General features: G+C 39.2%; 2 protein-coding genes across 9 annotated transcripts in view; one reads left to right on the forward strand and one right to left on the reverse strand.

The window, feature by feature from the left end:
- INPP5F (inositol polyphosphate-5-phosphatase F) overlaps nucleotides 1-8781 on the forward strand; it is a 103050-nt gene extending 94269 nt beyond the window's left edge. For all 7 annotated transcript variants that reach the window (XM_045361632.2, XM_065521488.1, XM_074002897.1 and 4 more), the window contains 4 exons: nucleotides 1457-1530; nucleotides 2099-2227; nucleotides 2844-2931; nucleotides 6271-8781. In XM_045361632.2, the coding sequence (XP_045217567.2) occupies nucleotides 1457-1530; nucleotides 2099-2227; nucleotides 2844-2931; nucleotides 6271-7423 (1444 nt within the window). In that variant the 3' untranslated portion in view covers nucleotides 7424-8781. The remainder of the gene's footprint in view (nucleotides 1-1456; nucleotides 1531-2098; nucleotides 2228-2843; nucleotides 2932-6270) is intronic.
- A 635-nt stretch (nucleotides 8782-9416) lies between these two features.
- Nucleotides 9417-22553, reverse strand: part of MCMBP (minichromosome maintenance complex binding protein) — a 46003-nt gene continuing 32866 nt past the window's right edge. For both annotated transcript variants that reach the window (XM_005566583.3, XM_005566582.3), the window contains exons 11-16: nucleotides 21116-21233; nucleotides 18175-18340; nucleotides 16354-16487; nucleotides 15028-15192; nucleotides 11597-11685; nucleotides 9417-11186 (exon numbers count right to left, since the gene is read on the reverse strand). In XM_005566583.3, coding sequence (XP_005566640.1) covers nucleotides 11060-11186; nucleotides 11597-11685; nucleotides 15028-15192; nucleotides 16354-16487; nucleotides 18175-18340; nucleotides 21116-21233 — 799 coding nt within the window. In that variant the 3' untranslated portion in view covers nucleotides 9417-11059. The remainder of the gene's footprint in view (nucleotides 11187-11596; nucleotides 11686-15027; nucleotides 15193-16353; nucleotides 16488-18174; nucleotides 18341-21115; nucleotides 21234-22553) is intronic.

The following is a 22553-nucleotide window of genomic DNA, read 5'->3' on the forward strand; positions in this document are numbered from 1 at the left end:
CTTTTGATTTTGTGTTTTAAATTTGAGTAAATTTTCTTTTTAGAATTCATAACAAAAAAAATGAGAATATGGTTTTGTTATATATTTTATGAAACTTCATTGAACCCCTTTACCTTATTTAACTGTTACGTCATTCTAACTCCCTTTTATCTTTATTGGTTTGAAAGCATTATTTTATAGTTAAATTAATGTTTATGTTGTATTCTTTTGGCATTTGGTATTGTTTCCTATATATCTCCCAGATTTTGATGTATTCCATACATTTTTATCACTAATGACCACATATCATTGTTTGTATTACTATAGTAAAGTTTTTCCTCACTGTTAGGTATTAAATTACTTCCAATTTTTTGTTGCTACGAATGATGCAGTTGTCTTTATGCAGTAACGTGTCTGTGTGTGCGTGTCTGTGTGTGCGTGTGTGTGTGTGTGCATGCATTGCGCACTTCTTTGGTTACAAGCGTATGATGAATTACGACTTCTGTGGTTTGTTGTCAGATTGATCTCCAGAAAGACCCTGAATGAACAGTGCTAGTAGCGAAATACAAGCACTTGTTTCCCCACACCTTACCAGTATTTTTCTAATTTATATTTACTAAGTAAATATTCACTTTGGTTTTGGCTTTGTGTAAACTGTTATTTTTTAGTCATTTGCCCAGATGCCTGTTGGCATATATCATATGGATTTTTCATTCTTGATTTTGGATATCATATTTAACAGCTGTATTGTTCCCAAATACATAGTTTGTTTTTTTTTCTCTCTCTGCCTCCCTCTTTCCCCCCCTCCCTCCCTCCCTCCGTCTGTGTGTGTGTGTGCGTGCATGGGCGTGGGCGCATTTGCCTTGTAGGTTAGGTTTTAGGTTTGTTTTCATTTTATATGAGTTTTTATAAAACTTATTTTAACCTTGTAGTTGCTTTTTTTTTTTTTTTGAGATGGAGTTTCAATCTTTTTGCCCAGGCTGGAGTACAATGGCATGATCTCGGCTCACTGCAACCTCCACCTCCTGGGTTCAAGTGATTCTCCTGCCTCAACCTCCTGAGTAGCTGGGATTACAGGCATGCGCCACCATGCCCAGCTAATTTTGTGTTTTTAGGAAAGATGGGGGTTTCTCCATGTTGCTCAGGCTGGTCTCGAACTCCTGACCTCGTGATCCACCTGCCTCGGCCTCCCAAACTGCTGGGATTACAGGTGTGAGCCACTGTGCCTGGCCCTAGTTGCTTTTTTTAACTGTTAGATCTGTGAACTTATTTTCCCTTAGCTGTTGAACTATATATGTTATTCTTGTTTAATTTTTAAAATAGTTCTTATGTTTAACATTTTACCCCAGAATGTATGTGCTGTGGAAGATTTTGTTAACTGTATGTATGTAACAGTTTGCAGCTATTGTGCCTTCCCTAATGAGCCAAATATGCTTTTGATTTAAATCCTCTTTTAACTTCATTTCCCTTTATCTAGTTATGATGATGAAGTTGATAAAGTAAACCAGTATCAACGACTAAGTCTAGAAGACCTGGAAAAAATCGAAATAGGTAAGTTTTAACTTACTAATCAAGTCATAAAAAGCAAATGCTGTTGTTTCCAAGAGGGGGTCAAATTATTTAAGCAAGTACCTGGTTTAAGTTTCACCTACAAATGCTTTTTTTCACTATTATTTTCCATTTGTTGTTAGTAGCATTTCGATAAGGTCTAGGGAATAGGTATGAAATCCTAACGCAGAAATGTCGGCTCTTCTTACAGTGGAATTTGGAGACCAGTATAACATGTAAGAAACCAGAAAGGGATATTCCACGCTGTCTACTTCTTAGAACTTCCTTTCTATTTGTTATGGGTTAGTGATGGATATAGTCTTATCATAATAACCGTATTCCTTTTATTATTTACCTTGTGAAGATTACCCTAGGGATCAAGAAAGCTTAAATGATTGAGATTGAAAGAGTTTTTCTAGCTTTATTTATCAAAGCAAATGGTCACCAGAAGTTTGTATTTTGTGTGCTGTCATTTATATTACAAAGAAAAATGTGTTGGGTTTTTTGAAGATAATAGAAGAAAATGTTATGTGAAAGAGTTAACTTTATACATATTCGTTTGGGTTTTTAGGCCCTGAACCCACTCTTTTTGGTAAGCCAAAGTTCTCCTGCATGCGACTGCACTACAGATACAAAGAAGCAAGTGGCTATTTCCACACACTGCGAGCTGTAATGCGTAATCCTGAAGAGGATGGAAAAGGTAAAAAGAGGAAGAGATGAAAGTATTCAGTGAAAACTTTCTATTTATTCTTAAAAGCCCAAAAGGAATTGGGGATATTTCATATCACCAACTGAATGAGAGAGGGTCCTGGGAATAGCTTTGGAATATGAGACCTTGAAATAGCAGCTCTGTTTCCAGCAGCCCAGGGAGATGATCTGAATGTGTTATTTAGTTTGGGGCAAAGTTCTCTTTAGCAGGGATTCTCAGTGAGTTTGGCCCCATCAGTGATCATATGGGTGTCAAGGCTCTTCACATGTCATGTTCTTTTCATCTGTAGCAGGCAGGAGCCATGCCTGCCTTGTCCATGGCTGTTGCCACGGCATCTGTCACAGTGCTTGAACAAACATGAGTTAGAACAAACTTCTAATTCCTCGATTTCATTCTTTTGTTTTTGTTGTTTTCTCTTAAAATTTTAGAACATCATGAATTAGTGGGGAGAGTAGTGAACAGGTAGCAGTTTTCTATAAATTGAAGCCAATAAATTTGTATTTAATTATACAACCACAAATTTCATTCAGTGGTATATGAGTTAGAACTGCTATTTTTTTAAATATGTTCATGGAGAAATTGGCAAGCAGTTATATTTGGGTTGCAGATACCCTTCAGTGCATTGCAGAGATGCTGCAGATCACCAAGCAAGCCATGGGATCGGATGTACCCATAATTGAGAAGAAACTTGAGAGGTGAGCATACTGCTTCTCTCAAGAATAAAGGCATTCTTATCCAAAGTCTTATTTCTTTAAAATTCTTTGCAGGGGGAAAGGGGAGGAGATCACATTATGGTAAGGTGTTGGTATTGAGAGAGGTAAGGATCAAATTTCTGTGGATGAAAATACTTTTTAACATTCTTCATGTATACAATTTTCAGGTAAGTGTTAGACTTACAGAAGAGCTGCACAGGTAATTTAGAGGGTTTCCATGTATCCTTCCTTCGGTTTCCCTTCATGTTACCAATTTATAACCATAGATCATTCATCAAAACTTAAGAAAGTAACCTTGGCACGGTAAGATTAATCAAAGTACAGATTTCACTAGGTGTTCACTAGCACCCTTTTTCTGTTCCAGGATCCAGTTGGGATTCCACACCGCATTTAGTTGTCTCTATAATTTAATGTTACTTCCTCAATCTTGTCTTTTCTCTCATAATTTTGACACTTTTTAAGAGCACTGGTCAGCTGTTTTGTAGAACATCCCTTAAGCTAGGTTTGTCCAGTGTTTTTTCCTGATGAAGCTGAGGTTACGCATTGTCAGGAAGGACACCGCAGAAGCGATGTGCACTTCTCAGAGCCTCATGCTGTGGGGAGGGAGGGCATGATGGCCTATGTAGTATTGTTGAGAATAAGCTTGATTACTTGGCTGGGGTAGTGGCATCTGCCAGGATTCTGCACTGCAAACTTTGTGTCTTCCTCTTTATAATTGCTAAATATTTAGGGGAAAACACTCTGAGACTATGTAAATATTGTTTCTGTGTAAATTTAAGTCTATTCATTTTTCATAACCATCGTGGATCTTGTCTATGGTATTTATTCCTGTCATGATCTGTGGTGATTTTTCTAATTCTCATTCCTTCTACACTTGTTAATTGAAATTCTTCTGGAAAGCCACTGCACCCAGCCTCTTGTACATTTTTAACCTATACAGGTTAATAATCTTTCATTGCTAAAGATTGTATTTTATGCATTTTCCATATTACTGTAGAATTCGTAACTACCATTTAAATAGATGCCTACTGTGATCTGTTTGGAAATGTATTGTGTGGGTTCAGAATGTGGATTCTGTGACTCCTGGTTCTATCAATTACTCTTTAACCTTGGAAAACATACGCCTTTACTTCAGTTTTGTTATCTGTAAGATGAGAGAAAATCCATGTCAGTGCATTGCATGAACTGAATGATAACACACTTAGACCTGGCACACAGCTATTAAACCCAGTTGCCAAGAATTTTGGTTGCTAGCATTTTTTCCTTTTATAAAAAAGTCATGACAGATATCTTTGTCATGTATTACTTTCTCATGTTTAGGATAATTTCTTGAGAATAGCATCCCCAGGTTGTGAATCTGGATTAAAAGACGTGAATATATCACTTGTCCCTAACAGTGCCAAACTGATTGTCAGACTCCTTTAACCCTGCACCCACCTCCTTAAAGGTTATTGCTTATCCTCAGTTTCAGGAAAAACTCTGAAGACCCAGAGTTTCATCTTTTTTTTTTGGGACGGAGTCTTGCCCTCACCCAGGCTGGAGTGCAGTGGCACAATCTCGGCTCACTGCAAGCTCCGCCTCCCAGGTTCATCATGCCATTCTCCTGCCTCAGCCTCCCGAGTAGCTGGGACTACAGGCTAATTTTTTGTATTTTTAGTAGAGACAAGGTTTCACCGTGTTAGCCAGGATGGTCTCGATCTCCTGACCTCGTGATCCGCCCGCCTTGGTCTCCCAAAGTGCTGGGATTACAGGCGTGAGCCACTGCACCCGGCCCAGAGTCTCATTTTCTTGAGTGATATGGCATTTAAAATATGCTTAGGATATCCCTCTAGGTGTGTTTAAAAGTTTTGATAGAGTAACACTGTCTCCACAAGTACTTAGGTAGGTGGTATTTTGCCAAGAGAATCAGTCTGAGAGCAAGCCCCTGCAAGGATTTTGCCGTCCTTGACACAACTCATGTGGCCACAAGCGATACATTTTTAACTCGTAACTGATGAGAGGAAACATTGAAATTTTTTCTAAGTACTTTGTAGAGAAAATAGTATGTTTTAAACATTAGGCTTTTGAATTTGGAAAAAGAATGCCTATCAACAGATTATTTCACATTTAAAAAGTGTGGGCCGGGCGCGGTGGCTCAAGCCTGTAATCCCAGCACTTTGGGAGGCCAAGACGGGCGGATCACGAGGTCGGGAGATCGAGACCATCCTGGCTAACACGGTGAAACCCCGTCTCTACTAAAAAGTACAAAAAACTAGCCGGGCGAGGTGGCGGGCGCCTGTAGTCCCAGCTACTCGGGAGGCTGAGGCAGGAGAATGGCGTGAACCCGGGAGGCGGAGCTTGCAGTGAGCTGAGATCCGGCCACTGCACTCCAGCCTGGGCGACAGAGTGAGACTCCGTCTCAAAAAAAAAAAAAAAAAAAAAGTGTGGCTTTTCTTTCTAATGAGCATCTGTCAGGTTTTGTGGTCCACATTCTACTAGTGAAGAGAGCCATTTGGTCAGAAGAAAATTGCTCAGGCTTTTGCTGAAGAATTACTTTAACTCATAATTTTTCTGTAGTATGCTCATGATCAGTGACCTTGCATGACCCAACAGGACAAATGCACAGACTAAGACATTTGTGGCAAATAGCATCAACTTTTCTCTCTTATTTGTAGCTGTCATGAGGGATACCAAAGGAGAGAAGACACTAAGAGTAATTGTGTTAAATGTCCCAAATCTTTTTTTAAATAAATTCAGGTAACCCGCAGGACATATAAGAAAATGGAAGTCTTACCCCTCTCTCCCCGCACTACCTGAATGGAGCCACGCTGGGATGTGTCTAGATAACCTGAGTTCAGGTGCTGCAGATTCCCATTTATAATCAGATGGTGGCGGTGCTAGACCCGCACTGCCCACAGTAGCAGCCACTCACCACATGTGGTTGTGAAGCCTTTTAGAATGCAGCTAGGCTGAATTCAGGTGTGCTGTAATTACAGAACACTACACATTGCCTATATTAAATTAGTTCAAAAAGGAATATTAATCTTTTAATATTTTTATGTTGAAATATTTTGTATATATTGGGTTAAATATTAAAATTAATTTCATTGCTTTTTAATGTGGCTGCTAGAAAAATTGTAATTACATATGTATTTCACATATTTCTATTGGATAGCACTGTTTTAATGTCAACTCTGAGGGGTTATCTATCAATTAGCAATGCAGTGTTCTCAAGAAGTTGGGACCAATTTGAATAAGTAAGTGTTTTCACTTATATTAATAACTGGAACTGGTATATTGGATTCCATGGGGGATTAACTTATTTTCTCTTTTAATTTGCAGGAAGAGCAGTAAACCTCACGAAGACATCATTGGTATCAGATCTCAAAACCAAGGTTCTTTGGCCCAGGGAAAGAATTTTTTAATGAGCAAATTTTCATCTCTAAATCAAAAAGTGAAGCAGACCAAATCCAATGTAAATATTGGCAACCTCCGAAAGCTAGGAAACTTTACCAAACCTGAAATGAAAGTTAACTTTCTAAAACCAAACTTAAAAGTAAATCTTTGGAAATCAGACAGTAGTCTTGAAACTATGGAAAACACAGGAGTGATGGATAAAGTTCAGGCAGAGTCTGATGGGGACATGTCTTCAGATAATGACTCATACCACTCTGATGAATTCCTTACAAATTCTAAGTCTGATGAAGACAGGCAGCTAGCTAACTCATTAGAGAGTGTAGGGCCAGTAGATTACGTTCTTCCTAGTTGTGGTATTATTGCTTCAGCGCCTCGATTGGGTAGTCGGTCCCAGTCTCTTAGCAGCACAGATAGTAGCATTCATGCTCCTTCAGAGATAACTGTTGCTCATGGCAGTGGGCTTGGAAAAGGCCAGGAGTCTCCTTTGAAGAAAAGCCCTTCTGCTGGCAACATACACATATTGACTGGCTTTGCCAAGCCTATGGATATTTACTGCCACAGATTTGTGCAAGATGCACAAAACAAAGTGACCCACCTTTCAGAGCCCAGGTCTGTGTCTCAGCAGGCTAGTCAGGGAAGAAATCAAATGACCAGTGAAGTTTCAAACGAAGAAACCCAATCAGAATCAACAGAACAGACACCTTCTCGGCCATCTCAATTAGATGTCTCTCTCTCTGCAACAGGCCCACAGTTTTTGTCAGTTGAGCCAGCGCATTCAGTTGCATCTCAAAAAACCCCCAGCTCCGCTTCCAGCATGCTTGAACTTGAGACAGGGCTTCACGTAACTCCTTCTCCTTCAGAGAGCAGTAGCAGCAGAGCAGTCTCTCCCTTTGCCAAGATTCGAAGTTCCATGGTTCAGGTTGCTAGTATTACCCAAGCTGGATTAACCCATGGCATAAACTTTGCAGTGGCAAAAGTTCAGAAGAGTCCTGCAGAATCTGAAGTCATTAATCAAGTCCAGCAAAATGAACTTAAAAATATGTTTATACAATGCCAGACACGGATAATTCAGATTTAGCTTTTAGCCATAAGAATCCTTCCATGGCTTTTATTTAAAAATATGAAGTTTTTATCTCTTGGGGTATTTTAATTGTACTGTCTGAATCCAGGGATCACAAATTCTGTTCATTGGAAAGGGTTTTAAAAGGAGTCTGAACCTGAGTAGATTTCCAGATGTTAGAGCCAGGACTACAGAAGCGCATCATTCTAGAATGTGTAGACCTGAGTCGCTTATACACTACAGAGCACTTTGCTTATTTGAAAGTAATTCAGCAACAGGTCACTTTGGGATAAACTGAACCTTTTTTTGGAGTGGGGTGGGTAGACTACATTAAGTAGACACAAGGGCTGGACATGCAGATGCTTAGGGGATTAGCATTTTTCATAATTTGTTCTGTTTGTCAGTTCATTCCTGTGTGTTACCTCTACAAATTACACATTTAGTTTTTAGTGACTAACATGTTACCAAAGCATTTGAATATAAAGCTATTTTAGTTTTGATGGCTTAACTATTCCCTGAGGAGTTGAGGGTTATTGACACTAAAGAAATGATTCTCATTTGATCCTAATTTCCCCCATATTCTACTTGAACACATTAAAAATACTCTGCTGCCTACAGTGTAAACCTAGGAATATTAAGACTTGTCACACAGTAAACCTGATACATCAGAGGTGAATACCAGCACCTATTAAATTCCATTTTGCTGTTTTCAGGAATGTAAGAACACACACATATTGGCTACTGGAAATCCCAGAAGTCCGGTTTTCATTTATTCCAGGAGGGGCATCCTCGACATCTTATGTAGACGATCAACAACTTCAAAATTTAGTCTGGGCCAAGTGCAGTGGCTCACACCTATAATCCCAACACTGGGAGGCCAGGAGTTTGAGACCAGCCTGGGAAACATATGTCTCTACAAGAAAATACAAAAATTAGCTGGGCTTAGTGGTACATGCCTGTGTTTCTAGCTATGCAGGAAGATTGCTTGAGCCCATGAGGTTGAGGCTGCAGTGAGCTGTGATTGTGCCACTGATCTCCAGCCTGGGGGACAGAGCAAGACTGTCTCAAAAAAAATTTTAGTCTGAAGCACAACTGTGCTGAATCTGTCTGACTAACTCTTGACCACACAGAACCAGGGTTTGCCCCTGTAGTCCCCATGGTAAGAAAGTTGTACAGCATATTCCAACAAGTATTGGTTTGTCTGGTATCTTTAGAGCTTTACTCTGTTGATGTGATTGATTCTCGGCTGAACATTATGTCTGTTGTAACTCTGATAAGCATTCCACTTTTGTTATTTATTAGTGGTATCTTTTTTTTTTACGTGTTAAATCTTGTGATTGTTAAAATAAAGTATCACTGTAATTTAAAGTGACAAATGTGTATGAGAATTCCTTGCATAACAGATTAAAGAATTTGTAAACGGGGGAAATTTGCTATAACTGAACACTTGGTCTAGCTGTTGCCAGTATTTTACTCCTTTGAAGTATACTCATGATTTAAAAAGTAAAATGGATCAGAAACTATACTTTAAATCCAAACATTCAAAACTGAATGCTTGCTTCTACCAACTTTTCTTCCGGGTCCTGAAAATATTAAGGGTTCCCAACTTGGGGAAAATACAACCCAACATTAGGTGATAAAATACATGTTTAAACTCCACAGAAACAGTTTTGAAAGAGATTTTTGAAAAGTTATTTTAAGGCAAAGTTCCACGCAGGGTTACACAGGAGTCTACTCAGTTTCCTGGCCATACAGGGTTAATGCTGTGGCTTACATTAGAGCAACAAACTTGACTGTCCGTGTATATAGGTGAGGAACAAAGGATTTCTGCAGCCAAGCGCTGCACTGCATTCCGCTGCCTGGGTGGGCCTTGAGCAGGAAGGTCCCTCTTGCTGCACCACCTCCACTTCAGTTCACCTCTCTCATGTCTTCCCACCAGGAGGACATGGCCTTTTCCCACACAGATCACATGGGATGGTGAATCTTATCATTCATGAAAAACAGCCCAAGGTACTGGTAATTTGGGAAGTTTTATTTATTGGAAAGATTCTTTCAAGGGAACTTTTCTGCAAGACCAAGCAATGTATGTATTTTTCTTTGGTAAATTACAATTTACATTGGCACAAAAAACACATGGTGACTAATCTACTTTGCTGTAGGACAGTTAAAGAAAATGTATTTTATCCTCACAAATCCAGGTTAAGCCTTCATTTTATTTCTAAAAGTTTAAGGAAGGTCTAGTCTACCAGTTATAAAAATGAAAACCAGTTAATCTCTAATATAAACATTATTTACATTAGTTTATAAAAATAGATTTGCATTTAGGAAAAGTTGAACAACTAGTAATTTTTACTTCAGTTATTAGGTACAATGAATTCCTTGATTTTTCAAGGCTGACCCTGTTTCCTTGGTTAACAATGTCAATTTAGGCCTTATAGGAAAAAATGTAAGGGATCCTTTATCTGTCTCCAACTAGGTAAGCTACTTCATACCACTGCCAGCTTAAAAAGTCACGTCCTAACCTTGCTGAAGATTCTGGTTGCCATAACCATGCTACTATAGTCTGTTAGTTTGCTCTATTGAAACTAATTGGTCTGGAGAAAACCTACCTGCAGCTGTATGAGGCTGTTACCGAAGTAGCAGATGTTAGCTGATCTAACATACTTGGAACCAATGGATGAACCTACATAAAATGCCAAAAATCCAATAGAATCAAAGCAACTACAACATGACATTAAGCAAATAACTTTCTAAAGGGGGTATTGGTTTTTAAGCTTACTGTTTTGTTTTCATATGTGGACACAGCTTTGTAGCACAGCATTCCCTTATGCATGGTTCTCAAATGCACCGGGATAGGAGAAGATAAAGACAATGTAGTGTCTCGGTTTCTTTTGCCCCCAAAAGCTACATTCATTCCATTTAAAGGACTCTTATTCAGAGATTGTCCTTTTATGAAAAAAATGGTGATAATAGTGATTTATTCAAATTACTTGGCAAGGTAGATTGGCAACCTTATAGTCCCCGAGATTTTTGGAAGTGTTACTACTGGTCCACAAAATACAAAAGTCGGCCATGCACAAGTCTAGTTTTGCAGGCTGTTAACAAATGTTCAGTGAGAAAAAGTTTCTGTGGCCAAACATCTGGGAAATGACAGGACAGAATTTTACGTAGTCATGTGAATCAATGGCAAATCCGCCTCCGTTCCCCAAAGATGGACTACTGAATGCACCCCAACCCAACCCACTGTGAACTGGAAAACATAAGGAATCCGAAGCATGATACCTCTGACTTTGAAATTGCAACAACCTTCTTCATTTCAGCATTTCAACAGTCTGGCCTATGACTCAGCTGAAGCTAAGGAAAAGGTATAATCAGCAAATTATCAATATTAAACTTTTAATATCAAATACTTTTTTTTACATCATTACTAATTTATATAGTTATAAAACAAACTTCAAAAGCTCCATGAAATCAGTAAGGTAAAAGTCCTTACTGAATATCATATAAACATCAGATGTTATCAGGCTTGGTTTCAGGAAATGTCATTGGTTTGTGATAGAAATTACCTATAAAACAATGTGGTATAAATGAACATCTGAATTTTACAATCATGTGGCTACAATTTGCCCATTACTCTTCACAGGCATCAGATCTTTAAAGTTCATTTCCATTCACACATTTCTGCTGCTGGAGCCTCGTTCTTCTTAAAGACTCCAGCTGCTTTGCTCTCAGCCATCGTTCTCTTGACAGCGTTGTCTGACCAGCACTGAGAGACAGACACCTGGTTGCAAACACGGAAACAAATGTAAGTCTAGAGCTGGGAAAGTAAGTTTTAAATTTTTTTAAGACCTAGGAATACTTGGTGAAAACACAGACCATGTTAGGAGACAAGACCGTCTGGCAGTTACACACACGTCAATAGCCAAGTCAGGCTTCTACAAAGAAAGTGTTGAAGAGTCAGAATTGGAGGGTGGCTCGCTCTTTGAAGCTTAGAGAACAAGCAGCACGCCTGTTCCACTGAAGAGATCACCAGCCAAACTCGATTCCCCCTCAATGAGCCCTTTCATAACAGCGTTTTTGAAAGGAAACGTTCATTTCCGTTTTTAGAAGTCTGCCTCAGTTACTGCTGAATAACTCAGAAGACTTATATACACAAGCTTACTGAGAAAACGATGCACACGTGCCACTCACCGAGCCACCACGAGCAGCTGGTGAAGATCATCAGCAGTGATGCTCTGAGGGTCATTCTTCCGCATTTCCACAAAGTCATCTTCAACTGCCTTTATCAAGAGAGTAAATGTAAATGATGTGCATTTTTGTAAGGAAGAGAAAATGAACATGGTTCCTTGACTGATATAATAAGGTGGATGTCAGCCTCTTAGACAAAGGAGGCAATATAGGTGAAAGTACCAAAGCATATATATAAATAATGCTGCTGATGAAAATAATGAAACTCAGATTCATTTAAGGTCAAGCAAACATATAAATCAGCAACTGGCATAGGAACGCTTTTCAACAAAGGGGGAGTGATGTTAGTGAAAATGGCAGAGAAGGGACTGCAGAAAACTGTCTCTACTGTTAACACTGATCAAAATCAGCTTCTTAAAAACTAGAAATAAAACCACACTTGCAGCAATCCAGAGAGCATTTATGCCAGAAAACCAGGTGATTACTGGTAAGAATGTTGAGCCTTGTGGCATTTTAACATGTCCTACTCCTATATTCCAACCCCTTCCCCTCCAGGCGGTAATTAATAGCTTCTTCAAAAACCAACAGCCTGGCAGCCACCGGAGAGAGAACAGGGCTAGGGCTCCTTCAAAGTGCCATTCCTGGAGAACTGTCATCTGACCACCTGTCTGGTGGCTCCCTGGAAGGACCCATTTGCAAGGTTGTCTTTATTTAAAGTGACTGGAAGCCTGTCTACTATGAACCACCTCTTTCCCCAGGGCATTTATCAAAAACAATCAGAAGAAATTATCAATCACCTTAGCTACCTGAGACACTGGGTAACAGTTGTGGCAAACAACAGACTAACCCAAACCCTTAAACAGAAAAGCTAACTGGGAAATCAGATGTCCACAGAGGGCTCTGAAAACCTCACGTATATAACTCCTAGGAACTCGGAAGGCTGCAGACATGCTCAGAGACCTTAAACTCCCACTTCTGGATAACTTGGAGGCTCTGTATGAGCAGGAAATGAAGGCTAAGGCAGGCTTATAAATTGTATGGCTAAGTGTTGAAGGGTTGCCCCAACTTTTATTTTTATTTATGATTATTATTCACCCTTAGACTGAGAGACAAACTACTTCCTGGCATTTAAGGAAATTTCTTTCCAATCATTAACCACAAAACTAACAGAGCAGAGACTTCAGTGCCCACATGTGACAAAGATACAGACTTTATAGGATTAGTCAAAAAAGTTACTAAACAACCTACCAACAGTAACAAATAGCAATAACAATAAACCCTAGGGAGGTTTAATTTCCAGAGTCTAACTTCCCAAGCAGAGTTGTCATAATATATAATTTAAAATGTCTGGTTGTGGCTAGGTGTGGTGGCTCACGCCTGTAATCCCAACACACTGGGAGGCCAAGGTGGGAGGACTTTGAAGCCAGGAGTTGATCAGCCTGGGTAATAAAGCAATACCTCATCACTACAAAAAAAAGAAAACACAAAAACAAAAAACTTTAGTTGGGCATGGTGGCGCACACTTATGATCCCAGCTACTGAGGCAAGAGGATCACTTGAGCCCAGGAGTTTAAGGCTGCAGTGTAGCTGTGGTTGTGCTACTTACTATTCCAGCCTGGGTGACAGACTGAGACCCCATTGACCAAATAAAATGTCTGGTTTTCAACAAAAAGGTACAAAGAAACCAGAAGGTATGGCTCACACTTTGGGGATAAGGGAGTCAGTAGAAACTGTCCCAGAGGAAACTCAAACATCAGACAAAAAGACTCTAAGTTGGCTATTTTAAACATTCAAAGAACTAAAGGAAACCACATAAAAAGAACTTCAGGAAAATATGAGAATCACCAAATAGTATCAATAAAAAGAGAGAAATAATTTTTTAGAAGGAAATTAAAAATTCTGGAGTTGAAAAACATAGTAAAAATTCTCTAGAGGTACTCAGATTTGACTAGGCAGAAGAAAATCACTAAACTTGAAGATAAGTTCACTGAGATTAGTCTAAGAACAAAAAAAGAAGAATGAGGAAAAATGAACAGAGGCTTGAAGACCTGTGGGATACCATTAAATGCACCATCAGATACATAGTGGGGGTGTCAGAGGGAGAGGAGAGAGAAATGATGCAGAAAGAAACATGGCCAAAACCTTCCCAAATTTGTTGAAAACTTCCCCAAAATGTGAATTATTCTGCACCTCCAAGAAGCTCAACAAACTCCACGTAGGATAAACTCAGAGATCTACACACAGACACATCATAGTCAAAACTGTCAAAAGCCAGAGAATCTTGAAAGCAGTGACAGAAAAACGACTCAGTGTGTACAAAGGATCCTCATCAGAAACTAGCTGGCTTCTCAGTAGAAACAAGAGGCCAGAAAGTGGCGGGAGCACATACTCGAAATGATGAGACAGACTATAAACCAAGAATTCTACATCCAGCAAAACTAGCCTTAAGGAGAAATTAAGACATTCCCAGATAAACAAAAACTTAAAAGAGGGCTGGGCGTGGTCACTCACACCTCTAATCTCAGAATTTTGGGAGGCCAAGGACAGAGGATCACTTGAACCCAGGAGTCTGAGACTAGCCTGGGCAACACAAGGAGACCCCTATCTCCACATACACATCAAAGAATTAGCTGGGCACACTGGCACATGCCTGTAGTCCCAACTACTCAGGAGGCTGAAGTGGGAGGATCGCTTGAGCCTGGGGGGGTTGAGGCTGCAATGAGCCACGATCACAACACTGCACTCTAGCCTGGGTGACAGAGCGAGACCCTGTCTCAAAAAAAAAAAAAAAAAATTTTTGCACAAGTAGACCTGCCATGCAAGAAACACTAAAGGCAGTTCTTCGAGGTGAAATGAAAAGATACTAGGCAGTAACATGAACCCACATGAGGAAATAAAGGTTGCTGGTAAAAGTGACTGCATAGGCAAATAGAAAAAATAGTACAGAAGTCTTCTCTGTTTCTTTTTTCTCTAAAATTAGACAACTGCAAAAGCAGTAATTCTAAATGTGTTGATGTACATACAATGTATAGAGAGGTAACTGTATGACAGCAGCACAAGGGAGAGGAGAAGGACGGAATTATAAAGGGGCAAAGTCTTTGTATATTATAATTAAACTAGCATTAGCCACACAAATTTTTTTAAATTAAAAATAACTAAACAAACTGGCATTAATCCTTAATAGATGATTATACTAACATGTTAAGTTTATCCCCCTGGGGCAGCCACTAAGAAAGTAACTTCAAGGGATTAAAATGGGACACTGGAAAATATCTATTTCAAACAAAAAGACAATAATGGAGTAATAGAGTAATAAAAAAAGACATGACAGAAAACAAATAGCAAAATCACCTCATCAGTAATTATGGTAAATGTAAATTGGCTGCATACTGCAATTCAACACAGGGAAATCCTTTATTTTAACCTAGACATACCTTGGTTATTTCATCAGATATGCTATATTCCAAGAATCTCAAAAGGGTTAAATAAATGCGGAATTTGTTCAGCACGGAAGGCAGCACCGCTGAGAGAAGGCTGTTCATGTATTCTTCCATGTTTGGTGGAATTAGCTGGGGCTGTAAGTGAATCTGGCAGTCTGCCTGAAAAGAGAAGAAGTACACTGTATTTTCTGAGTTCCTAAATTAAATCTACATTTTTAAAGAAAGATGCATCATCCCTGTCAGCCCCTACAGGAATTAGAAAATACCATTTATTATTTAGGGGGAGGGAATAATTTTTTTTTTTGTATGTGTGCAAGACAGAGTTTTGCTCAGTCGCCCAGGCTGGAGTGCAGTGGTGTGATCACAGCTCACTGCAACCTGCCTCCCAGGCTCAAGCGATCCTCCCACCTCAGCCTCCTTAGTAGTGGCACCACAGGTGCATGCCACCACACCTGGCTAATTTTTGAATTTTTTGTAGAGACAAGTTTTGTCACATTGTCCAGGCTGGCCTCAAAGTTCTGGGCTCACACAATCCACCTGCCTTGGCCTCCCAAAGTGTTAGGATTACAGGTGTGAGCCACTGCACCCAGTGAGAATCTATTTTTAGTATTACTTTACATGCTTTATAACTACCTCAGAAATAATTATGAAAGTTAGCTTTTTCTTGGTTACTTCAATGGTATCAATAAGCACACAAAAATGTAGCCAACCTCTAAAAAGCAGCTAATTAAAAAGGCCTATCACACTTGCACACAGAGAACATATCCTTGAGCCATTTCATTCTTATCAAAGACTGTTTCTCATCAATCACAGGTGAATACTATTATACAGAGACTATAAACCATTTGACAACTGGGAGCATTTCCCATCCTCCTTAGAATTAAAAGCGCTCTTTACCAGCCGCTCTGAGGACATAACAGAGCATTTCACTGTAAAGCATGAAAATAACTACCAAGTAACCAAGGACATTTTCAAAGGAACTCTAAAATATTTTTCACATAAGATTAGCAGAAAACAATGGGTCAAAGGCAGCAAGAACAGAAGTCTGGAGGTTAAAATCAGGCAATCTTGCTATGCTTTGATGTGGGTGTTTCTGCTGCCAACAGCCTTGCTGGTCTCATGACTTGCTGATATCTGAGCTTGGCAGATGTAAGGTTTTCATCCATGGCAGTGCAAAATACTCAGTTCCCTTAATGATCAGCAGTCACAGTTTTTTTTTACAACAAATGTAACTTATTAATAAGCGGTACCAAGAAATAGCAAAAACGTAGGTATTTTTCCCATGTCAACCTCCCTCCATTTAAAAATGACTCATTGTACCGGGAGGAGTGACCTCCCCTCCGAAGTAATGAGAACGTTGATATTGCAGGGGAATTCCATCTGATGGTAGCTGAAGTCATAATCCACCTTCTGCCACGTTATGAGGTTGCTCAGGGCAGTTACATTATGAACACCTACGAAGGCAGGAAAACACTTTCAGTCATTTGACTTTAATCATCTCAACAAATCAGTTTTGCTGACACCAATGATAAGCCATGAAGTTTCTACCGCTTTTAATAAAGGGTATGAGGCGCTGTCCAATTTACTAAGCTAAACATCACTAAGTGTGTAGGCTTACAACACTCTTGGTCAAGGTAGAACTTTATGGGGCCAGGGGATCCCCCCACAAATCTAATACCTAGCATCTGGTATGCACCTAGACATAAAATAGTTCCCAAGCAAGCACAGTTATTTCTAAGTGGTGTATTTACAGGGCTAAAATAAGGAAACACTAAAACTACCTTCATACATAGATCAGCCTAGTGAATTTTACAGATTTTATATTCCCCTTTGCCTTAAACGTGCCCAGTCTACCTCATTTTTTCTTCTACCTTTACCTCTTGAGCTGATCACCAGCAGTATATTCTTAATTGTCTTCATTTGAGCACTAGTAAACAATCTGCTTCTTATGATTTTATAATATATTCTATAACTGAGGTTAGTGCAAACCATTTGATTATTTTTCAGATATTCTCTGAAAAACGTTTAAAAACTTTACAATGGGAGGTTAAAAAATAATTAGCCAGGCATGGTGGCGGGCGCCTGTAGTCCCAGCTACTCGGGAGGCTAAGGCAGAATGGCGTGAACCTGGGAGTTGGAGCTTGCAGTGAGCCGAGATTATGCCACTGAACTCCAGCCTGGGCAACAGGGCAAGAGTCTGTCTCCAAAAAAAAAAAAAATCTGTTAGATCAGCTTCTTCCCATTTCAGTTTTTTAAAAAGCTATTTGGGGCAGGTGCAGTGGCTCACACCTATAATCCCAGCACTGTGGGAGGCCAAGGCAGGAGGATCACTTGAGCCCAGGAATTCAAGATCAGCTGGGCAACATAGTGAGACCCTGTGTCTACCGTTCCTTACACTCACTGAATGAAAAATTTTAGGTTATATACAACTACACAAAGAACCCAACATTGTAGGCCCATACAGATGGCTCCAACCATCTGCTGACGCAATAAAACTTTTCACCGAAGAACCCTTATGACCCTCAACATCTAATACTACCCTTTATATTACTGCTCCTTTATATTAATACTACCCTTTATATTATTGCTCCATTATAAATAATATATAAAATATACAATTATATATTTTTATATTATTAATTACATATTATTTATATTTTATATATTATTGCTCCATGTTATATATTATTCATATTATAAATTATATATAAATTATAAATATAAAACCTATAAATATGTATTATTTTTATATATAATATATAAGATATATGATACATAATATAGTATCTGTTCTATTGTACTCCATTATATTAATACTACCCTTTATATTATTGCTCCATTATAAATAATATATAAAATATATAAGATATATATTAGATAGAAGATATGATACATTTTATATATATAGTATCTGTTCTACTGTACTACTTTCAGAATACTATGGCAAAACAGAGTTGGTATATACAATTTAATTAGTTTATAACATGCTTTAATCAAATTCATATGCCAAGCCTTTATCTTATGTTATTTGTTAAATGTGAATTTGTCTTTGTCCATAGATACTCTTCTAAAAGTTTATTCCTAGATCTGGCTTTAGTGGAAAGGAAGTCAGAAATGGAAGGGAAACATCTATGTACGTACCTGGGGTATCCAGCTGCCCCTGTTCCAGGAGAGTCTCATCGATTACAAGGGAAGTATTGCTGGGCAGCTGGAGGAGCCCACTGACCAAGCGATTGGCTGTGTAGTCTTTGTGGGGAATGAATTTCAAATGGTTCATGTTCTCTATAGTCATCTGTAGACGAAAAGACTGCAAAGAGAAATTTTTTAGTGAACAAGAATTTAAGTTTCCCTGTTTTAAGAAAATATGTACTTGGAATTAAGCACTGTGTTTCATATGGAAAAAGTGATCTTATAAATTTCTAAGGGAGCAGTGATATGGTTTCTCGAACTCTAGAAGCAAAAATAGTATCTAGATCTTACATTTGAATTTCATCCATTCTATGAGCTGCTTTATTTTCAAATGTCTTGTTCAATATTCTTGAAAATCAATTTTTTTTTGGCTAGGCATGGTGGCTCAAGCCTGTAATCCCAGCACTTTGGGAGGCTGAGATGGGCGGATCACGAGGTCAGGAGATGGAGACCATCCAGGCTAACACGGTGAAACCCCCCCGTCTTTACTAAAATACAAAAAAAATTAGCCGGGCAAGGTGGCGGGCACCTGTAGTCCCAGCTACTCGGGAGGTTGAGGCAGGAGAATGACGTAAACCAGGAGGCCTACAGTGAGCTGAGATCTGGCCTGCACTCCAGCCTGGGAAACAAAGTGAGACTCTGTCTCAAATAAATAAATAAATAAATAAATAAATAAATAAATAGAAAATAAATTTTTATTTAACCAATGAAACAAATGGTAGATAACTGACATACAAATATTAAATACCCCAAAGCCTAACCTCTTTCACCTAACACATGCTAGCTAGCAAAAAGAAAATGTTAATTTTATTTTTCAAGACAGGGAGAGAAAAGCTTAATTTTCCTCTATATTATTTGAGTTAAAATTATATTCATTCATCATAGACACTTCTGAACAAACTTTTCAGAGAAAAATCAAGGAGCAGAGCACACTGAGCTGTGGGGGCACCTGCTGCAGCTCTCGGGAGGTGCCTCCAGGACGCGTGCACCTTCTCGCTCAGTGTAACGAGAAAGCGACCCATCTACGCTCCTCCTCCAGCTCCTGAGCCACCATTCCCAACACCCTCTGTGCTCTGCCTTATATACACCAATCCATTCTTCCACCCCTCCAGCCTGCAACAATGTGGCAGGGATGGAGAAGAGGGTATGGTGGGGGAAGGCTGTCAAGGAAGAGGTAAGATATATTGCAAAAATTTAGAGGAGTTTTGTTACCTCAGTGATTCTAAGAAAACAGGGGGAGCTTAGGGGTGCTTAAATGACCTACCATATATTTATTTGTTTGTTGGTCTTCTACCTAAATTAAACTCTGTGAGGGCAAGGGATCTGACTGTTTCAATAATTCTCAAAATGTGGTCCCAAGAACTCCCAGGGAATTGCTTAAACCCTTTTATGGGGTCAATCAGGTTAAAATCATGCATGGATAAAAGATCCTTTCAATATATGAGACTAATGAATTTTACCATAGCAGACTATAGAAAGTTTACGAATAGGATTTCAGATTCCACACTTAACTATCTTTAAGAAAATGTCATGTGGACAGTTTTGGTCTAGTATCAAAGACCACCACCCAGTTATCTGCAAAGGCTATCGAAACCATCCTTCCTTTACCAACTACTTTTCCATCTGTGTGAGGTCAGCTTTCCTTCACATACTTCAGTCAAAACCTGAGATTACAGCCGGGCGCGGTGGCTCACGCCTGTAATCCCAGCACTTTGGGAGGCCGAGGTGGGCGGATCACAAGGTCAGGAGATCGAGACCACGGTGAAACCCCGTCTCTACTAAAAATACAAAAAATTAGCCGGGCGCGGTTGTGGGCGCCTGTAGTCCCAGCTACTCGGGAGGCTGAGGCAGGAGAATGGCGTGAACCCGGGAGGCGGAGCTTGCAGTGAGCCGAGATCGCGCCACTGCACTCCAGCCTGGGCGACAGAGCCAGACTCCGTCTCAAAAAAAAAAAAAAAAAAAAACCTGAGATTACAACAGACTGAAGGCCGAAGCAGATACAAGCATCCATTGTATCCTACTAATCCAGATTTGCAAGAATGTAAAACAATGTCACTTTCATCACTAATCATTTTTGGCTTGGGAAAAGTTGTTTTTATAAAAATATTTATATGTAATTTTTTATCTTTAATAGATGTATTTGCTTCATCATCTAGTTTGGTAAATTAATGATAAATATAATCATAACATGAAAAACAGCTCTTTGAGTACTAATACATTTTTCAGAGTATAAAGTGAGTCTAAGGAGACTAAGAACTGCTGGTGTATTCTGGTCCACTTCTGCTTCTTGAGGGCCTGGACAAATGCTAGCACTGAGACACTCAATACATTTGGTTCAATAAGGATCTAGTGCACCCTCTTCAATTTCCAAAGAAGTGATCAGTATTTTCAGTCACACAACTGATCAGAAGCAATTCCCGTTCCCAAGATCCTACCACCACACAAATACTGCATTCCAAATACCCTGGCAAATAAAGTGAGCTCAACTTTCCAAACAGGAATTAAAATTGAGGCAACGGAGATAAAGAACTTTATTACCTCAACTAAAAGAATTATGCTCCTATAATTTAGAGTTTATTTGGATTTAAGACTTTAGTGTACGAAAAGGATACCAAATTGGACAAATTGGTATCAACAGAGTATAATTTTAAGGGAGTTACTGCAATTGTGTTAATTGTTAGACTTACAGAAATTTGTGCTTAGGCAAAAAGAAAAAAAAAGTGAAACGTTTAGGGGAAAGTACATTTTAAATTACGTAACTTGGCAGGCTTTGTTTCCCCTTAAATAAGCTCTATTAAAAACTCTAAGTTAAATATTTGAGGTGAATGAAAGACAGTTAGATGGATTTGTTAAGTGTGCTTAGGTTTATAATACATATTTATATTCATCTTACTGCTGGAACAAGATGTTGAATAATTCGATACAAGTGTTCCGTGAAGGTACTATTCCGTGGGCAACCACTCAAATTAACTGTAAATTTTCCTAGTGGAAGGACATCTCTTCTTGTATATCTAGAAAAGAAAGAAATCAATCAATAAGATGCTGAAGTGATTTCCTGATTTCTATCGAAAAGCAAAGAGTAGAAAAATTAGCTTAATATTGTCATTAAAAATAAACCAGAATATTCTGACTAGTTATTTTATCAGAATAACAGCAATAAAAGTAATAGCCAATATTTGTATGTAAGTGCTGCTGGTCATGTGCCAAAGACTGTTCTGAGTGCGTAAATGCTTCCTCATTTAACCCCTAACCATTCAGAGGTAGGTACTGTTGTCTTTGCTTTATAGATGAGAAATCTGAGGCACAGAGATGATAATAAGCAACATACTCATCTAGCTGGAAGCTGCCAGAACTGGGATATGAATCCGGATAGTTTGGTTACAGAGTCCGTGCTCTCAACCATTATGTACTACTGCCAGAGACTGATCTGAGAAAAGATAAGATTTACAGCACAAAGATGTTTCCTTCCTGCAACTTTGTAATAGAGAAAAGCTAGGAAAACCTAACATTTAGGGAAATGGTTACAGTATGGTACAACTGCATAGTGAAATACTTTGCAGCCACTACAAAGTTCATGAAGCATTATGATGGGAAAATGTTTAATATATATCAACTGCTGAAAACAAGACACGGATCTGTGCTTAGAGTGTAACTAAGATCTATGCAGGGATGTATACGTATGTAAACAAAAACCAATGAACGTGTACCAAAAGGATAACAGAGGTTCTAAGTGGTGAAATTACAAATGATGTGCATTTTCCTTTTTATGTTCTTGTAACCTGTCAAAGGTCTACACTAATTTTAAAATCAGAAAACAAATACAGTGGAGTCAAGGGATGCGGTGCTAGTGTCAATGTCCACGTTAAATGTGCACGTGACGTCGTGCCTTGGGATGTATAAACAGAGTGTTCAGAATGCAAAAAGGATAAAACAGCTCATTTTACTCATCAACCAGTTCCTTTATCTCAGGGGTCCCCCACGCCCAGGCCGTGGACCAGGCGTTAGGAGCCGCGCCACAACGCAGGAGGTGAGGGGTGGGCGAACAGGCATTGCTGCCTAAGTTCCGTCTCCTGTCAGATCAGCAGCGGCATCAGACTCTCACAGGAGTGCGAACCCTACTGTGAACTGCACATTTGTGTGTTCCTTATGAGAATCTAACTAATGCCTGATGATCTGAGGTGGAACAGTTTCATCCTGAAACCATCCCCACTCTAGTCCATGGAAAAATGGTCTTCCGTGACATGGGTCCTTGGTGCCAAAAAGGTTGGGGACTACTGCTTTATCTGATTTTGGCTCTAAAATTTAAGGGGACATAATCAAAATGCTAAATG

The sequence above is a fragment of the Macaca fascicularis genome, chromosome 9, assembly GCF_037993035.2.
Source record: "Macaca fascicularis isolate 582-1 chromosome 9, T2T-MFA8v1.1".
In the NCBI taxonomy this organism is placed as follows: Eukaryota; Metazoa; Chordata; class Mammalia; order Primates; family Cercopithecidae; genus Macaca; species Macaca fascicularis.